The 20,722-nt window shown below is 34.9% G+C and overlaps 3 protein-coding genes across 14 annotated transcripts in view; 1 reads left to right on the forward strand and 2 right to left on the reverse strand.

Annotated features, from left to right (window-relative positions):
• Nucleotides 1–51: 51 nt before the first annotated feature.
• On the reverse strand, nt 52–2,234 carry LOC100647433 (26S proteasome non-ATPase regulatory subunit 13). The gene is made up of 5 exons (XM_020865863.2): nt 2,074–2,234; nt 1,876–1,989; nt 1,431–1,757; nt 1,006–1,338; nt 52–926 (listed from the first exon to the last, which is right to left on the reverse strand). Exons 1-5 carry the CDS (start codon nt 2,187–2,189, stop codon nt 659–661), a joined length of 1,158 nt encoding a protein of 385 aa, XP_020721522.1. The 5' UTR covers nt 2,190–2,234; the 3' UTR covers nt 52–658.
• Nucleotides 2,235–2,722: 488 nt separating this feature from the next.
• LOC100647312 (SID1 transmembrane family member 1) lies at nt 2,723–6,308 on the forward strand. The gene is made up of 9 exons (XM_012315164.3): nt 2,723–3,400; nt 3,492–3,781; nt 3,860–4,010; nt 4,074–4,157; nt 4,246–4,560; nt 4,628–5,177; nt 5,248–5,513; nt 5,616–5,825; nt 5,905–6,308. The coding sequence occupies exons 1-9, from the start codon at nt 3,218–3,220 to the stop codon at nt 6,190–6,192; spliced, it is 2,337 nt and encodes a 778-aa protein (XP_012170554.1). The 5' UTR covers nt 2,723–3,217; the 3' UTR covers nt 6,193–6,308.
• Nucleotides 5,924–20,722, reverse strand: part of LOC100647039 (acetyl-CoA carboxylase) — a 28,989-nt gene continuing 14,190 nt past the window's right edge. For 11 of the 12 annotated variants that reach the window (XM_012315163.3, XM_012315159.3, XM_003399843.4 and 8 more), the window contains 10 exons: nt 15,740–15,863; nt 14,297–14,627; nt 13,728–14,025; nt 13,376–13,589; nt 12,914–13,247; nt 12,363–12,823; nt 8,460–12,284; nt 8,091–8,370; nt 7,732–8,012; nt 5,924–7,638 (listed from right to left, as the gene is read on the reverse strand). In XM_012315163.3, coding sequence (XP_012170553.1) covers nt 7,024–7,638; nt 7,732–8,012; nt 8,091–8,370; nt 8,460–12,284; nt 12,363–12,823; nt 12,914–13,247; nt 13,376–13,589; nt 13,728–14,025; nt 14,297–14,627; nt 15,740–15,863 — 6,763 coding nt within the window. In that variant the 3' untranslated portion in view covers nt 5,924–7,023. Of the gene's footprint in view, nt 7,639–7,731; nt 8,013–8,090; nt 8,371–8,459; nt 12,285–12,362; nt 12,824–12,913; nt 13,248–13,375; nt 13,590–13,727; nt 14,026–14,296; nt 14,628–15,739; nt 15,864–18,959; nt 19,892–20,722 lie in introns of those variants that run through there. The other variant, XM_020865852.2, reaches the window with a different exon arrangement.

Genomic DNA, 20,722 nt, shown 5'->3' on the forward strand with positions numbered 1-20,722 from the left:
TACAATGTAAAAGCAATATATGTAAAAGTAATATAAATACTTACAATAGGGTTACAATTAAAATTATAGAAACTTTATTCTAGAAATATCTTAATGCTAAAACATCTGTTTCTACATACCTATTCTTTTCTTATGCTTTCATATAAATACATAATATGTATATTTCACGATTGTGTTGATGGATATGTAGGAGCAGTATACTACTGCAGAAAAATATTAATATCTAAAGAATATGTGAACAAGCAAGAGAAACGCTATAAATGTTAATATATGTTGTTATTATTAATATTTCGGTCATAGTACAAAGTCTCTGAGCACAAAAAGTTCAAATAATTATTCTATAGAAACATTAAAAATTACGTTAAATTGTTCTGTGTAGGATGTTAAGTTAAAAATAAATTTATATATCTTTTTAATTCGTTTGTAAACAGCATCATAATTTTATATTTGAGAAACTGTATCTTATACGTCCTTTTATATTAACTCACTGACTTATCACAATGAAATTAATCTTATACATAATTATTACGTATTTATATCAACTGTAGTAAATTACATTTTTTATTTCTAAAATGATGGTAAGCCAGTGAGTTAACAAAGATATGGAAATAAAACTTATTTTACAAACAAATTAATGACAAAAATGTTAAACCTAATATTAAAGTGTAAGTATCTCTGACGCTCGAGACTCTAACAAACGTTCCATTGAACTAACATCTTTACACCAGCCATCAAGTCGTTGAACCATTCCAGCTATTTGTGTACGATCTAATACGCGAGGCTGTACCCATGTCATGTTTACTGTTCCTGCCACTTGATCAATAGCACCACGAACTAAACCTTGAGCTAGGGCTTTCATTACTAATAATTCAACTTCACCGAGAGGCAAACGAGTTTCTTGAGAAATTTCCGCAAATGTTAATTGCCTATGATAAAAAAAATTTATTTAATACAGATTGTTTTACATTATTTGGTTCCTTATTTTACAATAAGCAATATACAAACCTATTATTAGCTTGCCTTTTGAAAGTCATTTCCATGAGGCATAGAAGAGATATTTTTTGTCTCAACTTCAACTCCTGTGCAGCTAAATCAGCAACTTTGCTCCATTGTGGCTTTAATTTTTCAAGTGCAACAATGTCACCAGCATTGAAAGCTTGTAATAAATCAACTAACCAAGAGTTTGGAGTACCTTTCAAGGATTGTAAAACTGGATGAGCTAACAATTCTCCAAGATTATAGACTCCTTCACCTAAAAGTGCAGCCAATCCAAGGAAAAATGCATGTTGCTCCTGTTCTTGTCTACTTAGATTATTTAAATCAATACAACCCAAGTATCTGGAATATGAAAATCAGTTTAAATAATATGTATGGATTACTTTTGTCATAATGAAAATGACCATTGCTCCAGATTATAAGTATAATGGTACCTTAAAGCAGTACGATAATATTCAGCATGTTTCCCTTGAAGACGGTAAAGGCGACTCGCTAATAAATAAAATCTACCATGAACTGTTGTAACACCATCGGCATTATCCAACATAGCCTCTACTTCCTCTATAATTTGTTTTGCTTGTTCTTGATTATTTAACTTTTCAAGCAAGATCTGTCCTGTGAGAACTTTACATAAAGCAACTGCCTCATTATTGCTTTTAACTTTAGATTCTGTTTTTTCCAAGAATTTAATTGCTTCTTGTTTATCTTGAAATTGTTGTATTACATATGCTAATATTTCTACCAATGATAAAGGATTTATCCTAAATAAAAATAGGAGAATAGTATTACAATACAATGATAATCTCAATTACTATGTAAGTAGAATAAGTAAGGTTATAAATTAATATTTCGAAAAAGATACGTATATAATATACTTACTTGTTTTCAAAAGTAGATAAAAAGTTTATGTATAACTGTACTAATTTATCTCCCTTCTGAAGCGCTGGATTTTTAACAAATGTTTCTAATTTAAGTGTCAACTGATGCCAAAGCCTGCAAGTCACCGGACGATAAAATTTAGCTAAACATTTTTCTATTGAAACATGCATGTAATGTAGAATATTTTACAAAAAATACCTTTTATTGTATAATTCTTCGAGTTGCGCCCATTCTGTAGCCAATTCTTTGTCTGCAACATTTTGATTTTGACTTAAATATGTATTAACATCTTTTGGTGCCACGGATACCGCCATCTTTAATAACAATGACTAAAGCCGAATCAGTATAATGAATGAGGTTGTTCGTTGTTCAGCACTCATTCTGAGGAAGAATAATATAACATTTTATACAATATTTTATTAAAACTGTATGCATTTTATTTTATGATACTTAAAAATATATAATAAAATTTTTCATTGAAAAACATTTATAATTTGTTACGATAAAGATATAGACATGGAATTAAAATGAATACAACACATGTATATAAATTTATTATTTTTATGAAAGACGTAAAGTAATTAAAATGTTGTATGTTTTGTTAAAAATTCGAATTTATATAATTTTACTATTCTTTAGTTCACAGTAGCAAAATATAAAATTTATGTTGTAATTATTTATTTGAGTTCTTGCGAAGATATTCAAGTATACTTATATTATTTATAATTATATACAAATAATTAAATTATTTTTACGTTGAGTGATTAGACTTTTAATTTATAATACGCACCAGTACTGCATATTAAACTCTATCGAAAGTTTATGTAGCAGCAGCAATGCAATACAACCTTTAAGCTTATAATTTATTCAAAACAGGTGTGAAAAATTATTGGAAAATTGATGAAATATAGTATTCAATGAAAATAGTTAGTATTAAAGTAATTCAATTATTCAAATCGCAGCGAAATATTAATTTTTTTAAATACAGATTTATTTGATACATAACATTCGATATAGAATTCAAGAATCGTAACTACAGTTATCATACTTATGTGATGTGAATTAGAAGGAAAAGTAACATATTATGTATGTATTATAGCATCAGTATTGTGAATGTAAATATGCGACAGATAGCTATGCAGAAGTATCTGCATGGCAAATTATCTTTAAAAAATTATTTGTCAACGAAATTATGATTCACAATTCATGGTGACATAAAAAAAACATACTTTTGTGTTGTTAGTTTTATAGTTTCAAGATAGTTAGAGTGGAGTCAACTTATGTATGTAGCTTACGAAAATAGTGGTGGATATAATTACACAAAAATATATAAATATTCAACATGTTGAGTGTGCAGAGGATTTTAACCGTATTTGCATTGTTATTATTATTTAATCTTCATCAAGTTATTCCTTTTCAAACTCTATCATTTTCTCCTATTGTTATTGTGGCAGAATATAAGAAAGAATATCAATATGTCATAAACACTACTGTTGAATATGTGTTTTTATATCCTGTTAATAATGTAAGTATGAATAATTTTATATATGTAAGTTAATGTCATGTTATTATGTCAAGTTATTTTACCATAGTTTTCATGTATTATTTACTTGTAGGTAACTGCAAGAATAGTAGTTGAAAGTAATGCTACTACCGATCTACCTCTTATAGTAGTTGTTCGTCAAAAAAGAGAAATCCTATCATGGCAAATCCCCCTTGTAGTTCAAAGCGCATATTTTGATGATTTAGCATATAATAAAACGAGTCAAACCTTGTGTTCAACCAATTATAATCAAAGTAGACTAGAAGAGGAAGAAGAATTTATTACTGTTAGTTTGTCCACTGCTAATTATCGAAATATTTCATTTAAACTTAACATGACAAAACAGTATGATTTTTATATAAGGTATGCAATTATGTTTGGATCTTTATTGTAATAAAAAAGAAAAATTAGTAATTGTTTCATGTTTCCATTCTATGCTAGTCCTGGAGAAGAAAGAGTAGTAGAAATTTCACCATCCCAACCTATTTATTATGGTTATACTTTTCCAAGGCAAACGGAAAGTTCTTCTGTGATCATTCGTGTTAATTCCGATAGTGATATTTGTATGACAGTTTCAATACAAAATACAACAGTAAGTATAAATTTTTATAATTTGTAATATCGTATTATTATTAGTTCATATCTTCTTTTTCAGTGTCCTGTGTTTGATTTAGAGAGGAATATTCAATTTTCTGGTTATTGGCAAACTGTAAATCGACAAGGCGGTATAACTGTGCCAGTAAGTATATTTTTGACTATAATATATTTTTTAAATATACCTTTCATGATAGGTAATGAAATAAGATGTCTAATTTAATGTCTTTTAGAAACAAGAATATCCATTGGGCTTTTTTGTGGTACTTGTAGTAAAAGGTGATGATACCGATTGTTATGGAGCTCCTAGTATGATTCCTGTACGGAATAAACGCATTAATTTAGCAATAAATGCTAGTATTACCAAACGAGATTATGTTATTGCTTCAGGAGTAGTAGTATCTGTTATTTTTAGTTTCTGTATAGCCTATGTTGTAAGCATTGTGATATCAAAAATTAGAAAGGAAAGAAAAATTAAACAAGAGATATTACATCAAGAATCGGAGCAAATTCGTGAACCTATACCGAGCCCATCAACGGTAGAAGAGGTAACGCGATATACTAATTAAGAAATAAAAGAAATATTTCTGCTCATTTACATTAATTACGTTACAGTCTATTCCACACCGATCAGTATCCATAGAAGATGATTCTTCACTAGATGAAGATGATATCGACTTAATGGAAGATGCTTTTTGCGATAAAGAAATAATACGAACAAAACTTGTGCTTTCCGTTTGTGATTTGGCTCGTAAAGATCCAAAGATTCTTAGGCATAAATCTCGGTTATATTTATATTATTTGATAACAGTTGCTATTTTTTATACTTTACCTGCGGTACAGCTGTTAATTACGTACCAACATGTACTACATGTTACTGGCAATCAAGATATGTGTTATTACAATTTTTTATGTGCCCATCCATTTTTATCATTGTCAGATCTCAATCATGTATTTTCAAACATCGGATACGTCATGTTGGGTTTTCTATTTATATTTTTAACATCTTCTCGAGAACATGATGAACTTGAAAGAGAAAAAAATAAATGTTATGGCATACCACAACATTATGGATTATTTTATGCAATGGGCACTGCGCTCATTATGGAAGGAATACTCTCGGGAAGTTATCACGTGTGTCCAAATCGAAGTAACTTTCAATTCGGTAAGACAAAAATTAAATTTTATAAATTTTTTTTATAATATTAATAACAAATATTATATTATCTATTTAGATACGAGTTTTATGTACATCATAACAGTGCTATGTATGATCAAGATTTATCACAATCGTCATCCTGATATAAATGCCCGAGCATCAGTTACATTTGCAATGTTAGCATTTATCATCTTCATAGGATTGTTAGGAGTTTTATATGGTTCAATATACTTCTGGGTTCTGTTTACTGTCGTACATTTGCTCACTTGCCTTTATATGACTATTCAAATTTACTACATGGGGCGATGGAAAGTTAGAACGTTGTTGATAAGAGTAATACAGGTAATTTTAGACATTTGGTATTTGAATCTAATATTTTTCATTTTACCTTGATTCAGTTACTTCTACTAGGCACAGTTTATCATTGATTTTATAATTTTCTAGATTAGTAAACATGATGCCCGTTCTGGAATTAGATATTTCTGTCGACCTCTGTATATGGGACGTTTTATTATACTTATTGTAGGAAATTTATGGAACGTTGCTCTCGCAGTACTTGGGAATATGCACAGCGAGAAAAATTTCGCAACGTTTCTGTTGGCTGTATTAATGTCTAATTTAATTTTATATACTTTTTTTTATATTGTTATGAAGGTATGTACATATACACGAATAATTATACTTATGTAGTTTGTCTACATATTATGAATTAATTTACTTTGTGATATTTCAGGTTTGTCACAAAGAACGAATTCTACTTCAACCAGCGATTTATATTGTGTTATCAATCGCATTTTGGGGCGCCGCTTTACATTTTTTTATACACAATTCTATCTCGTGGGAGCTAACTCCAGCACAATCGCGCAATTATAATAAACCCTGCATACTCCTAAACTTTTTTGATAGTCATGACATTTGGCATTTTTTGTCTGCTTTAGCAATGTTTTTCTCATTTATGGTATTGCTTACTCTAGATGATGATCTAATTGATGTGCATCGAAGTCAGATTTCAGTCTTTTAAGGACAATGACACGAACGAAGAGAGTATCGAGAATTTTTATGTCTCAAACGATATGACTGCATGTAATATATGTACATTTGAACTTGGTATCAATGAATTAAAAATAGTATAAAATATATATGTATAATTATTTAGCAACTATTTTGTATTAAATGTCTTATTTCTGTTAAACATTCAGGTTCATAAAATTTTTTATTATCTACCTCTTTATTCGCATTAAATTGTTCCTAAAGATCAAAGAAATTTTTATAGTTTGTATCACACAATCACGATTTTTCACGATTGGAAAAATAGTACTTCGTACTTTAAAAATTACCCATCGATCTGTTTTCCTTTTTTCGACGGAAATGGGAAATATCGATGTACACATTAGTCATTCGGTAAAAGTAAACGCAACGAACAAACTTTTTTCTAAAAAAAATACACATACATACATGCATATAAATATAAATAAATAAACACATATATATTACTTATTTATTTATTTATATATATGTATGTACGCATATGTGCAATATAATTTCTATATTCATGAATACACTCATTATAAACAAAGGGCACGTTTTGCCATGGTTTAGGAGACGGCAGTGATACTGTCTGACACTCGATAGCATCACCATTGAACTTGAATAAGACACGAGTTCGATTACTTTCTATCATCAAGTAACGCTATCGATAGAAACAATTATTAACTTTCCAAAAATTATACTACTCCCGTACAATTTGCTATTAACAAGAATAACGAGTATCTGTACAATTAATTCTAAGATGTAGAACTACATACACCAGGTACGCAGATAGACAAGAGATTTTTCTTAATTTAGAAAAACATTAGGACGAAGCACTTGAATCATTGTGGTGTTCCTGTGTGGTCGTTTCTATCTGTAATAAAGTTCTTTGCAATTCTGCACGTTCTGCTGGTTGTAATCTGTGCGCAATTTCTAAAATTGCATTTAATCTCACTTCTGGACAAGTTTCAAGGGCTTCTTTGACTCGAGAAACGATTGCGTCTTGTCTTACACAAGTGATGTTACGGGAAACAACACTATTTTCATCTTGACGTTGATTCTCCAACCAATTCGTTGCAGCTTCATCTTGATCCCACAGATAAGATTCTGTGGCACCTTTGTCTTCTATAAACCATCTACGCAACATTGCACCGACTTGTCTAACGTCCAAAGTGCGTTGGGTTGATAGAATTTCCTTCTTTATTTCATCCTCCAAAAGTCTTCTTCTAAGTCGCCAATAAAGCAGTCTGCGTGCTTTTTGCCATGGAATAATATCATGAATGGTATTTTTCTCAAACATTCTCTCTGGCGTATCATGAAGATCCGCGAAGTGAACTGCTACTTGCCGATACATAGGTTCTAAAAGTTGCTCTCTCTTACGAATTTGGTTTTCAATGTCTGTTCGTTCTTCAGCTGAATTTGCATTGGCTAGATTTTCCTAAAACAATGATTGATGTCATAAAGTGTCCCACACACGACCTATTATTTATAAAATGTAAAAGATTATAAAGAAACAAAAATAGTTTCTTACTTTAAGCTTCTGTATTACTGAATCAACCCTATGCATAGCTTTAATTATGTCTTTAGTTCTAAACTTGATTTCTACTATTCCACCAGGTTCTAAAACTCCACCTCTGCTTGTATTGTCAGCAAACATTTCCATGTAGCGAGGATTTATCGTTGGGTCAACGACAGCCCAAGCACCACCTCTTAGTTCTCCATTTGGTGGGATATATACAAATATTGGTTTGGTATATTCTCGTAAGCCATCCACAATATAAGCACCGAATTTGATAATTTGCTCGTACATGTCTAGAAAAGATATAACGTTAGTAATTCACTCGATAGGTAAGAGTGAAATTTTAGTAATTATTAAAAATCAATAAAAACCTTTCATTCCACCAGAAAATCCTCTCCAATTAGCAAAAATAAAAAGTGGGAGCTCTTCTTTTCCAAAGTCTTTGATAGCTTGAGCAGTTTTGTATGCACTGTCAGGGAACCATACTTGTCCTGCCTGAGATATCGTTTTAGCTTCTGAATCGAGATTAGCAGGATCAGCAGGTAAGTGCAACTCAACTGTTCTTGTTTCTACTGCAATAACACCACAAGGTATTCCGCCTAATCTTGCTCGTCCAGTTACTACAGTTTGAGCCCAAGGCCTCATGATTTCCTATAAGTAACATTAATAGTATAGAAATGTTTGAGTCATTTTATTAAACTAAATTAACATGTAATATTAATCTAAAATATAAAATATACCTGCCAAGAGCCACGATCGAAGAATCCACTTTCCCAATAATTTGTGCCATTTTGTATTCTACCTTCGAGCATGAATCTTGGATCATATGCTGCTTTTGTAGGAACATACATGATTTCTCTGTCGACTGGATCAGGAAATGGTGCTGATAATATAGGAAGGGGTGCACCCTTAAATTTGGGACAGTAGCTTAACCATCTTAAAGCAGTGGCAACACCCTCTAGGTCCCTTACGTTTGTTGCATGTGATACCCCATTATTATGCATAATTTGTATACCACCTAACTGATTATTACTAGCGTATACTTCACGGCCTAATACAGTGTTCAATGCTTTGTAACCGGTTAAAATGATGTGAGAATTTTCTATTTGGATGACCCTTTGTCCAAGACGTACTAGATAAGCACCGATACCAATCGCTCTACAAGATACAATGGAAATCGTAACGATTTCGTCATAGGCTTTCGATGTTTCTCCGGCAATCATACCAGCGTATTTTAAATTTTCTACACCAAGACCGTCATCTTTACCAATAATATCGGTAATCTTGTAACGAGATTCTCCCTTATCTTCAATCAATGAAGTTTTCACTGAATTAAGCGGTGCTAAACGCGCGTAATCATCTGGTGTTAAATATATGTATCTAAATCCTTTCTCCGGTTCATCCTCATCCTCCCAAGCAATTCTGAACAACGCTTTCACTTCCTCTGCTAGACCAATGCGGGCACCAGAATTTGCAGAGAAATATATTCGAGGAATTCCAAGCTGTCTAGCTCTTTCAGACGCTCTGCAAAACACTAAGTCTTCCTTCGGACCAAAAGAACCAATCAAATGTGTCAAATCGTTTGCTATCAGTATAATGTCTCGACCAGATACTGGATATTCTGGTGTATAAAGCCTTAATCTCCAAGCGACCATACCAACATTATTCTCACCAGGAAGTCGTTTTTGTTCCACTAAATTATCACCCTCTAATACTAATTCCACACAATCCATCACAGGATTTGGGATAGTTATATTGCACTGTGGCCTTTCTTCTATGTATTTAATCCACATCTTTTCGGTTTGTTGTCTAAACATGTCTGGTAAATCATATACATATGTTGTGCCAGAACTTTGTGCTTGGAACCGTTTTGCTTGAAGATAATCTTTGGTTAGATATGGCGTAGAAATTGGAAGACCATGCATAGGACCTGGTCTCCAGGTACCATTTGCCGTCGAAGAAGGATAAGATTCGAAACGAATGATACCAGTCTTTGGATCGGTTGCCTCCATATAAAGATGCAAATCTATGCTATATCCGCTATCGTTGGCAATGCACAAACGTAAAATAGAGGTTGGCTTCCCTGGTGCTGGCCGAATCGTCATTTTAATCTCAGCCTGACGTACTCGTAATTTCCATAATCTCGGGCCGTACCTCAATACCATACTGGTCACGCTTTCTTCTATTCTTACTGGATCCATAATAACTGTGGGTACGAAATTTAGGAAGATATGATTGCATTCCGTACGCTTAGCAAGCGGATGCGAGAATGCGACTTCCAATTCATCCATAGCCTCTAATAGTACACGTTCACCTTCATTGTGAAGATAATCGAAACTGGCCTCCTTCGTGATAAGATCAGAGTGTCTTATAATGGAACGAATGAAGAAACGATAATCCGTGACTTGTTGTCCTTTGGCAACCTTCGCCCGGCCAAGGTAAAGATGCATTTTTTGATTCGAGGTTGGCAGAGCTTCAAGATCGTAAGTTCTCATTCTGTTTAATTCTAATTGGAAAGCACAACCAGGCTCGAGATGTCGATAAATTTTATCTTCAACAAAACCATCTCTTTGACGGTATGTAAAGAATTTTGGGAATTGTCTTTTCTTTAAAACGGTGAAAGTGATCCTTCGTATGTCTCGTGAGATTAATTCCTCTTTGTTCGCGGCGCACCAATCTCCAAAGAGTTTCGCCATCGTAACGTCATCGTGATTTTCTTTCTCTTGGACGGCAATGCTCAAAATATGTACCGGTTCTGCAGATCGTTCACCTATTTCCACTGTACCAGTATTTTCCGCAGTGCTTAAAGATACGTTTATGGACGTGCTGTGCCTCGATTCGCTTGCAGCTGCGTCTACTGCCTCTGCTAAAACTTTAGCCGAAGTTGAGGTAATCGAAGACAGATCCTCTAGGAGGTCGAAAACTTCGTCAGAATATCGGGTGAATTGATCCATGTCTTGGAAAGCTGCCATAGCCCCGACTCTGTGATTAACCGAAGATTGGTTTTGTATGTTAGGATGATTGTTAGGCAGCAAAAATTGGAAATGTACAAGAGGTACTTCACCAGACAATTCCAGATGTTGCACGCAAGTCAACTCGTAACTAATATAAGATCTGCGAACATAAACCTCCAAAGCAGCATTGCAAACTGTACGATTGGAATGGTAGAAGAAGTCATGTAAAATATCGAAAATAGATGTTTCGGAAAGGATAAGTTTCTCTAAGTTTTCTGGATGGAAATCATGGCCGTACATGTCTACCGCTGACAAGAATATAGATTCCATTTGGTTGTGTCTTAACTCGTAAGCAGGTTGGTGAGCAGCGATTAGAATTTGTCTCGCACGTAACGCGACACGACTATGCTCTGTACGATTCAGGCTCGTTAGTTCCGTCAGCGTGCTCGATAACTCATCCGTAAGACCAGGTTCATTCGCCCAGAGATGATCTATGAGCATAGTTACCAAAACGTTCTTCTTCGTGACTTGGTTATGGCTGAAAATCATAGCTGTTATTGTTGCTACATCATCTTTGTACTCATCGATTAAAGCAGAAACACATTTATCGTAATGTCCTTGTTGGAACTGGCTTTCAACGGTGTAATATTGTCGAAGTAGTTCGTGAACAGCGGTCTTCATTCTTCCACGTATTCCGTTTCTATATCTTTGTACCAGTTGCACTATAGCTTCGGTAGTTAAGAAGAAGACGTCGCGTTCAGATCGCTTGGAAAGACTTGCTGCATGTCCATCGATCACAGCAGCAATTTGTTGACTAGGAAACTGAGCTAAAACAGAAGTTATGTTTCTCTCGTACAGCGACATCAATTTTCTGATTTTTTTCTCTACGGAAATCGGAATTCTTCCTGATATCGTCGCGATCACTTCTTGAAGTTCAAGCAATGGTAAGCTAGGGTCACGAAGGGAATTCATGAATTTCTCAAGAAGTTCTCGTACTCGAGGTACGTGGTACGGATCTGGTAAACAATATCCTCCGAGAGTGTTTTCTAAAGCTGTTCTGTATTCAGCATGTAGATGATTCAATTTTTCAGAAATTGCTGGAGCTACAGTTTCCGGGAATTTACCAGTGTACTCCTGAGCTTTTGTTACCAGAGATGGATCGTCCAATTCTAATCGAGCAATCAAGGTACCGGCCTCGAGAATGGCACCTGGTCTTTTAACATAAAAGACGCTACCAGCTTCGCTCGCTGTTATTGTCATTACCATTTTCATGACTTCAATTTCTGCGTATGCTTGTCCAGCGTCCACATGACCACCATCATCGACTAGATAGCTGATTAGTTTGCCAGCTGATGGTGACCTCAATAAAGAAGGATCGTTGTCCTTTTCGAAGATGCAGGTTTGATTTCCAATGATGATCCTGTAACGATCGACTTCCTCTCTCATGTAAGTCGTGAAACTTGCACCATCCAAAGAAAGCAATAATCCTCCATCCGATAGTCGGTGTAGTTCTACTTCTTTATAGGAACCGTTCATAACAAGAAAATAACTATTAGGGCCTGACTTAGCAGTCTGTATTTTATATTTGTATCCGTCGTTAATGAGTTCAACCTAAAAATTTTTTGTTAAATTTATAATATTTGTAAGCAAGTATTTATACACAAGTTGATGATATAAAAATCAACTTACGTCGATAACATTATCTAAATCATTGCTGGCTTGTATTTGTCCTTTCTCCAATGCTGTTTGAAATCCAGTAAAAGCGGCAGTGATTGTTCTATCAGCGATATGAAGTGCACCGCACGTTATGGCTAATAATACATCTGGTTTGTCACTCCTAACGCGTTCAGCAATCAACAAATCAAGCCACGCAGTATCTATGTTGTTCTGTTGGAAAGATTCAGTTTCTAATAGCGTAATCAAATATTCGACGGTGGTTCTGAAATCACCCCTAATGCTCAATTCTTTCAAAGCTATGACCAAATTTTCTCGAGCCTGGTTACGATCCTCTCCCCAAGAGAAACAATGTCCGAATTGAGAGTCTGCAAATTCATGCAGACCTCCGGAAGCTGCTACCGAGAAGTAACCCCAAACATTCTTCGAGGATCGGAAGTTCAGTTCTTGCACCGTACCAGAACTCGGTTTAAAACCTAATGGAAATATTAAAATTTATTACAGCAGGATTCCTTAATGATCAAGCGTGATCAAATGTAATTTCTTTTATGAAATATAATTTATACCTTCATCAGGATTTTCACTAGTAATTCTCGCGGCTATCACGTGACCCCATGGTTGGGGTTTGTGTCTCGGTTGATCGAAGTCAATGACGCTATCTCCCCATGGACTTTCACCATAAAGAAGACGAATATCTTTAATATGATGTAATGGTAGCCCCATAGCAATTTGAAGTTGTGCCGCGGGCAAATTAACATCGGATACCATTTCGGTACACGGATGTTCCACTTGAAGACGTGGATTCAATTCCAAAAAGTAATATCGTCCAGAAGTGTCGTACAGGTATTCGACAGTACCTGCGCTGACATACCCAACCATTTTGGCCAATCTTACAGCAGCCTATTATAATAAACAATATGTAAAAAGTACTGTACGGAATGAACACAAATTTTCATAATAATGTCTGTTAATTAATTTATGGTAGAAAAGTGAAATATTTTTGATTCGCGAATAGGATCGATAATTACTTTTTCCATCTCTTCAAAGACTTCGGGTTTAGCAACCACAGCAGGCGCTTCTTCGATAATCTTTTGATGTCTTCTCTGAATAGAACAGTCACGACCAAATAACGATATCGCGTTTCCATAATTGTCAGCTAATAATTGAACTTCTAAATGGCGAGCACATTTGGCCAATTTCATAATGAATATCGGAGATCCAGGTATTTCAGTTTGTACCTGCCTAAGAAAATCGTTAAGTATTCTTAATATAAAGTTTCCAACATCTTGTTACATAAATATTCTTTACATAACGTTTGCAATTTATGTAACGAACCATGTAAAAGATCTTTTAAATTAATTTGACAAATTTCCTTCTTACCTAAACAATGTGGGCAATTCTTCAGCGTTCTCCACCTTTCTGATACCTTTTCCACCACCTCCCTCGCTAGCTTTCACCATTATAGGAAAGCCTATTTTGTTAGCTGCTGCCAAGCATTCTTCTACCGTCGAAACGCACCCTTTCTTGAAAAGTTCTGAAGATATTTTTATCTTTTTTCCACTGTACTGTGCCTTTAGTTCCGAACCTGACCAAGGAAGTGTCGGTACATCTGCAGTTTGCGCTACTATACTTGACGCGATTTTATCTCCAAGGGCCCACATTGCTCTCTCGGATGGTCCTAAAAAATAATTACTATTCATTCATTTATTCTTTCAATTCGTAATTCGTTGATTTTTCGAATCGCATTTCTTCAAAACTTACTAAGAAGGATATTTCCTCGAATACCCTACTGTGCATAAGTATCTGCATATATTCAAATTATTATGGCTATACTACAATACTTTGATAGTCATCGTACTTATGCATGGTAGTGTAAGATTACAGAATTTACTTCACAATTTACAGAATAATCTTCAGCTATCTCTTCATTGTCATCCAAAGGATCTTACCAATGAAACACATGTTATTTTTGTGGAGTAATTCTGGCAATTTTGGATTTTCAGAGGCATGACCCCAACCAGCCCATACAGCCTGGACCTGAGTGCGTACAGCGATGTCTACGATCAGCTCGACGTTCGCATAATTGTTGTTGTTGGTTCCACCTGGCACGGGTACGTACTGATCTGCCATTTTGATATATTCCGCGTTCGCTTTTAGATCTTCCGGAGTGACCATCACGACGAAACGCACGGCACGTTCGTTCTTGAACATTTCGTAGGACCATCGTCGGATCGAACGCATACATTTTACAGCCGCTATTCCGTTGTTGGCGATTAGGACCTGCGATTTGAAAAATTTGATTACTCTATCGATCGTTATTCGCGAAGCGTCATTTAAGCGATGACTAAATATTGACGATAAAATGTTATTGAACGACTAGTGTGTCACTGGTAACGGCACTTGCAATCTGAGATACACAAATACGTTTAGAAAACAAAAATACATCAAAGTCCAAGGCGAAACTGAGAAACAAAGGAAAATCTATTTAAATTTCCAAATAAATTTACAATTGAGACAAAACTAATTCGTCGGTTCGGTATCAAGCAATAATTATATGGTGAAGGATTATTAACGCTAGAACTCTAAAACGAGCAAATTTTTCATAATATTTTATCTTCTTCTTTTTTTATGTATAACGTAATTATAGATAGTCTGATGATATTAGAAGATAAATCGTTAAAGTTATAATTACGCTGTTCAAAATTGAGAAAATGTCATTTGTATAAAAACATTTAGATCCGAATTAAGACGAATATGACTAACAATTAATTAACGAAGAAACATGTTCCAAGTTAAAGTTGTCACGGTACTACTTTGTTTCGTTTGCGGAAGGAACAACGTGCGTTTCACATTGCTATTACAGTGGAGTATCGCGGAACAGGTATATCTAGTAACCTATGATTCAAGATCATTCAAGGTCGTTGGAGGTCAACTACGAAGGTCGTTTGGCCATTGTTGCGAAACTGTACGGCGACTGCCTTGAGAAATACTCAAACGGAATGCGACATATCTACGCGTTGAACGACCTCCTTCTACAATTGCTTCTTTATACTCGACTGCTTTAAGTATCGATTTTATTAAAAAGTTACGTCTCTTAGTTATAGAGTACTATCCTGTGCGCGAATATTTTCTACACATTAAATGATCTCCTTCTCTATTCGACTCGTTCCTTTTATCCGAAGACGTCGAATATCTTCTCCGTTAAGAAGAAATTACATCTTCTGACAATAAGATCTAATAATAATTCAAATGATCAATTATTTCAAAGCGTAGCGCCGGAACAATGTTAAAAATTGCAAAAATTTCTGGAAGATTCGCACGCTAAAAGATCGGCTGTTGTTTCGAGATACGTAATGAAGGATATACGATACTCATGGAGAAAACAACGTTACCTTGTTGATAACTTTGGTACCGCCGAAACGATGAACGAACTCCTCGGGCGTGGCAATAGTGAAGTCCTTTTCCTGTAACCGGCTTTGCGTCTGAATCATCACCGTGCCCTGCGACATGCTGGGCCTATAAAATCAAACGGAACACGTATTAATTTTCACTAAACAGGCGTTGGCTTCGTTTGATCACTTTGATCCTCGTCTCCGGAAACTCGGAGAATCTGTACCAACTGCTTTAAAATTTGCAGCGTCGTATCAGATCTCACGCAGATTAGGGTAGCGTGCGATCGTCCTGGGTGCGAAAAGCACGGAGGGATGAACGTAAAGAATCGTCAGCCAAATTCATTTGCAGGCCGAATAGACCGAGATAAAAATGAATTATTATTATCGCTGAATTTTACCCATCGTTGTTAGCCATTATGTTTTAAGAAATTCGTAAAAGGAGATGTATTATATTGAAAAAGAAGAAAAAAAGAAAGGGATAAAAATAAAGGATAAGATACATCCTCGTTGGAGAAAAATGATCTTTTTCTGGTTGATAGGAATTTTATTATATTCAAAATGTGTATTATATGGAGAAAGAAATGCTAGGAACGAAGGGGAGAAAGTGTTAGTGGATGGAAAATCTGGGTGAAAATGATGAAAGTAAACGATAAAAAACATTTTCACGAGTAAAGAAGGAACATTTCGTTCGGTACATATTTTGCAATAAACGTCGATCGAATATTGCGAAGAAAATAACGAGAAACGAAGGAAAGAAAGTGTGACCGGATGAAAAATTGGTTTTAGGTTTTTCCCTTGGTATTTCAAGGTGATTTTTATCATCCATTACCGGGGAACACGTGAATGACAGCGGAGAAAGTATACGAACCGTTAATTTAAGCGGCTCACGCAATGCCATTCCTACGACTCTGTAACGCTTTCTGAACCTCCTATGTATCTCGCCTGGATGTACAAAATTCTTTTTATTCATACGACGTGCATTCCTCTTCTTCCTTTCCACGCAGATTCGCGTGATTCTTTTCCAATCCATATCCCACGATAATCGCTATATTTAACATCTACGCGATATAACGTCTATTAATATCACTATAGAACTGCCAAAACCCAGTCCAAATGACTGCTATCAGATTTTTCGTTTTCTTTTGGCAATTATTAGTATAGTTTATTCTTATCGAGGTAGAAACATATTTGTATAATTTATTTGTACAGTCAGTGAGAAATGTATTCGTACGGTATATAACTTTAACAAAATTACTTATATCAATTATAGAACATCTGGTAACAGAATTTTAGCAAATAAAAAATATGTACATATTCTTGCTGGTCTGTAGAATAATAATGCTCGTGGGAAAAAGATAGAATATCCATGTCCTTTGTGCAAAATATTAATATTTAAGAAACGACAAAAATACACACATAATAAGTAGTCGTGTACTGTTACGGTTTAATAGCAGAAATTAGCAAGGCTTATCCAATATCTAGGAGAGGCAATTACTAAGTTTAATTATTTTCATACTTAATAGGCTTTCGATTTTATCATAAGGTATTTGATTATATTGTATGAATATATTTATATAAACTAATGAGAACTCTATTTGAAATATTTTTCCATTCTTCTGGAAGAGTTCTCTGTAAATCATTCCTCGATGAAGTCTGGTCACTTCATATTTTTCCTTTCAGGTGGTCCCATATATTGTCGACAATGTTTATATATAAGCACTGTCCAGGTATTTTTAAGCGTCTCCAAACATTATGGAAGATTCACGCTCGCGTATTAGTAAGTAGCATTACTCTTTGGATCGTTATCTCGCATCAGGATGAAATTGTCTGTCAAACCCATTCTCTCTGCACTGTGATGCAGATTATTTTTGAAAACATCTTTACGTATTCACGTTTTATCCAATGCTAAATACCTATTAATATTTTCAAGATAATATAATAACAGCTGTTCTTATTAATATAATAACAGGAACAGCTATCACGTTTATTTTTGGATGAAAATTATTCTGAAAACTTTTAAGAATATACAGATATCTTTCATTCGTTGAAATTTAGTCGATAAACGGATATTCTACGATATTTCTGCTGAAATGAATTACTGTACGAATATTTTCTATACCAACCGAATAGCTGGTATCTCTTTTATTTAAACAGAAACCAAATGACACATATTTGCACAGATACTTCATTTATTCGGATTGCTTTAAGCTGTCGAATATTCTAATAATATGTACGAGATAATATATTATTCAATAACAGGTTCTTCAAATTTCTTTTCTACCAGCATATTATTTGAAAACGCTTCTAAATATACCTGTACTTCCCTTGTCATTCTTTTTCTTGTTTTATTAAGGTATCGAACGTCTAGTCAGCGAAACAACTCGCAACGATCGTTTGTTCAAACAAGGACCGCTTTTTACGAAGGTCAACGGGCGAAGTCCATGAATTTACAACAAAACAATGCTGCACCGATCTTTTCGCTATCTTATGTCCGAGACTACGTTTCAATGATCTAAATCGGGCGATGAAACCTGAATTCGAATATGAGAAATATCACAATGTCAGTGAAAATTAAACCAAGGTTGCCGACATTCAAAATGAATGCTAACATATATATAGCGTGCGTGCGTGAACGAAGAGAAAATTAGTTCACCAAACGCTGTGTTTCACGATCATTCGTGTCTCTTCATTCAAATTGAACAAAAATATGTTTCAAACGTTTTACCCGTTAATTCTTTTTCTTCTCCTCTTTAACCGTCTATCTCATCGTTACGTCGATTTTCGTTCGTTTCAAATATTTTAATGGACAAACCAGTTTCTTGATCAATTTAACGCTCAATCGGTTAGCCAAGGACAATTCAGAAAGGTTTGAATTGAATTATTAAATTTTAAGCTCTTCTTCTTCGTTTTCCTTCGTCTTCTATATTTTGGTGCAACGAGAACATTGAAAATGACATTTGTCAGACGTGAAACACCAATGGTACTTATTAAAGTAACATACCGAATAACTAAATATGAATAACTAAAATTAAAATAAAGTAGAACAAAGTTGAAATTGAAATAAGCAATTAGATGAGAAATCTAAATGATCCAATGATATTAGCGGAGGGATTGATTATCGTTTGGATTAAAAGAGTCAAGTGGAAAGTCGTACTATATCGAGGGTTTAGTTGAATTAATCGTTATAATTCAATGATGTTAAGATAACAAAATGCATTACGTTAATCCGGCGGTGGATGATTGTTGGTCGTTGGTGGATGGTTGTGGCGTAGCAGCCGATTCTTCGATTGACGTTTCTCCGTTTATTCTCGGTATTCCAGGTATCAGGTTGTCGGAGCTCTTCCAAATCGGATCCTGCTCTGTACTTTGAGCTAAGATGAATCTTTTTATGCGTCTCATTTCGAAACCCCCTACTATTCAATCTTCTCCGTGACAGAAACTTCAGAATCTTACAACATTTCATACGATTCGTAACATTATTCAAACAACCAGATTCACTTTGTTATCTTCCGTTCGATCAGAATTTTGAATTAACCAATACTTTAAAACTTCGCTTAATAATTTTTATTCTATTTTCTTCGACCATTTTTTCTTTCTTTCCGATCGATTCTAATTTCTAATACTTAATCCAGCACTTATCACAGACAATTTTTTATTTTTATTCACAGGTTTGCTCTATGCTCGTTGTATCTTCAGTTATACGTAACATTACACGTAATCTTCACGAGTACACGTTATTTTTATTCCATTTTCTCTATTTTTGGCCAATTTCTACAAACAAATAAAATAGTTGGTCGATATTCTTCTAACACGTTCCTGGATCACGATCTTCCAATCGGTTTGGTATTCTTCCTTTGTAAATATTATTTTACGCTATGACTTAATTACTCTGCGCTATACTTGACCTTCGTTTCCAAGAAGGCTACGGAAATCGCTTCCGGATGGAATACCGGTTCACGAGGCCAAAGTCGAGTATTCTTGTTCTTTCAAACACGTCTCGATCTGCCGTGGTATTCACCGAGTTTCTAGAGTTCACACGATGCAAAACGTGCGCGTACTTGCCCGCAGATTAACGCGTTTTGTCAACAATCGCTTTCACCGGATCTCTTCGTATCCGATTCGCGATCGCGTGCCATGCGCGATTTTTCAGCCACACAAACTATTTCTTCGCATTCGTCCAGTCTACGCGACGCACGACTGAAATCTTCCGGAGTCTACGAAAAACGATGATTTACGATGTCCATTAATTTTACATAGATCACGCCGAAGGTGAAAATAAGACGACGAAAACTTTTTTCCGTCTTTTCATCTCACTTCTTCTTCTCTCGAGAAGAAACTTCGAACTTGTTACCGATCGTCGAACAAACATCGCGAGTCATAGTTCCATCTTTCGATTATTTCTCCGTGCAAACCGAACGATCGTTCATCTGGTAAATTATCAATCGATACTTGATTCGTGTTATCGATTGATTATTCATAAGGTCCTTTAAATACGAATGTCTGTGTTTTAGTACACTATAATAAACGCCAAGTTTCATATAGGTAACGTTCGTAATGGGAATTAAATGATCGTCACTTTGGAGAACCGTCAGCTGGTAGTTGTATCGATACTTTTCGTTTGATCTTTCGATCGACCTCTTATGGAAATCAGATCTCGGATGTGAATCACGGTTTCAGCCGTGATTTAAGGAAAAATCATCGATTTTGACTCTCAACTGGTATTTGTGTCAATGCGTTTTAGTTGATCTTTCCCGGTGGGTATTTCACCAAATTAATTAGATACGAATGTATCGTTTTGGGTACGGTGAAAATGACGTTTGACACAGATTTAACGAATCACAACGCTGGAATAGAGGACGCGCACACCTGGCTCGGAAGCGACTTAAATACCTGCCCAGCATTCTTAGAAGACTCGTGGGCCACTGACAGGTAGCAACGTGCATGGTATATACCTTTCATCCAATGTTCCCCTACCTTATAGCA

The sequence above is a fragment of the Bombus terrestris genome, chromosome 12 (assembly GCF_910591885.1).
Source record: "Bombus terrestris chromosome 12, iyBomTerr1.2, whole genome shotgun sequence".
Lineage (NCBI taxonomy): Eukaryota > Metazoa > Arthropoda > Insecta > Hymenoptera > Apidae > Bombus > Bombus terrestris.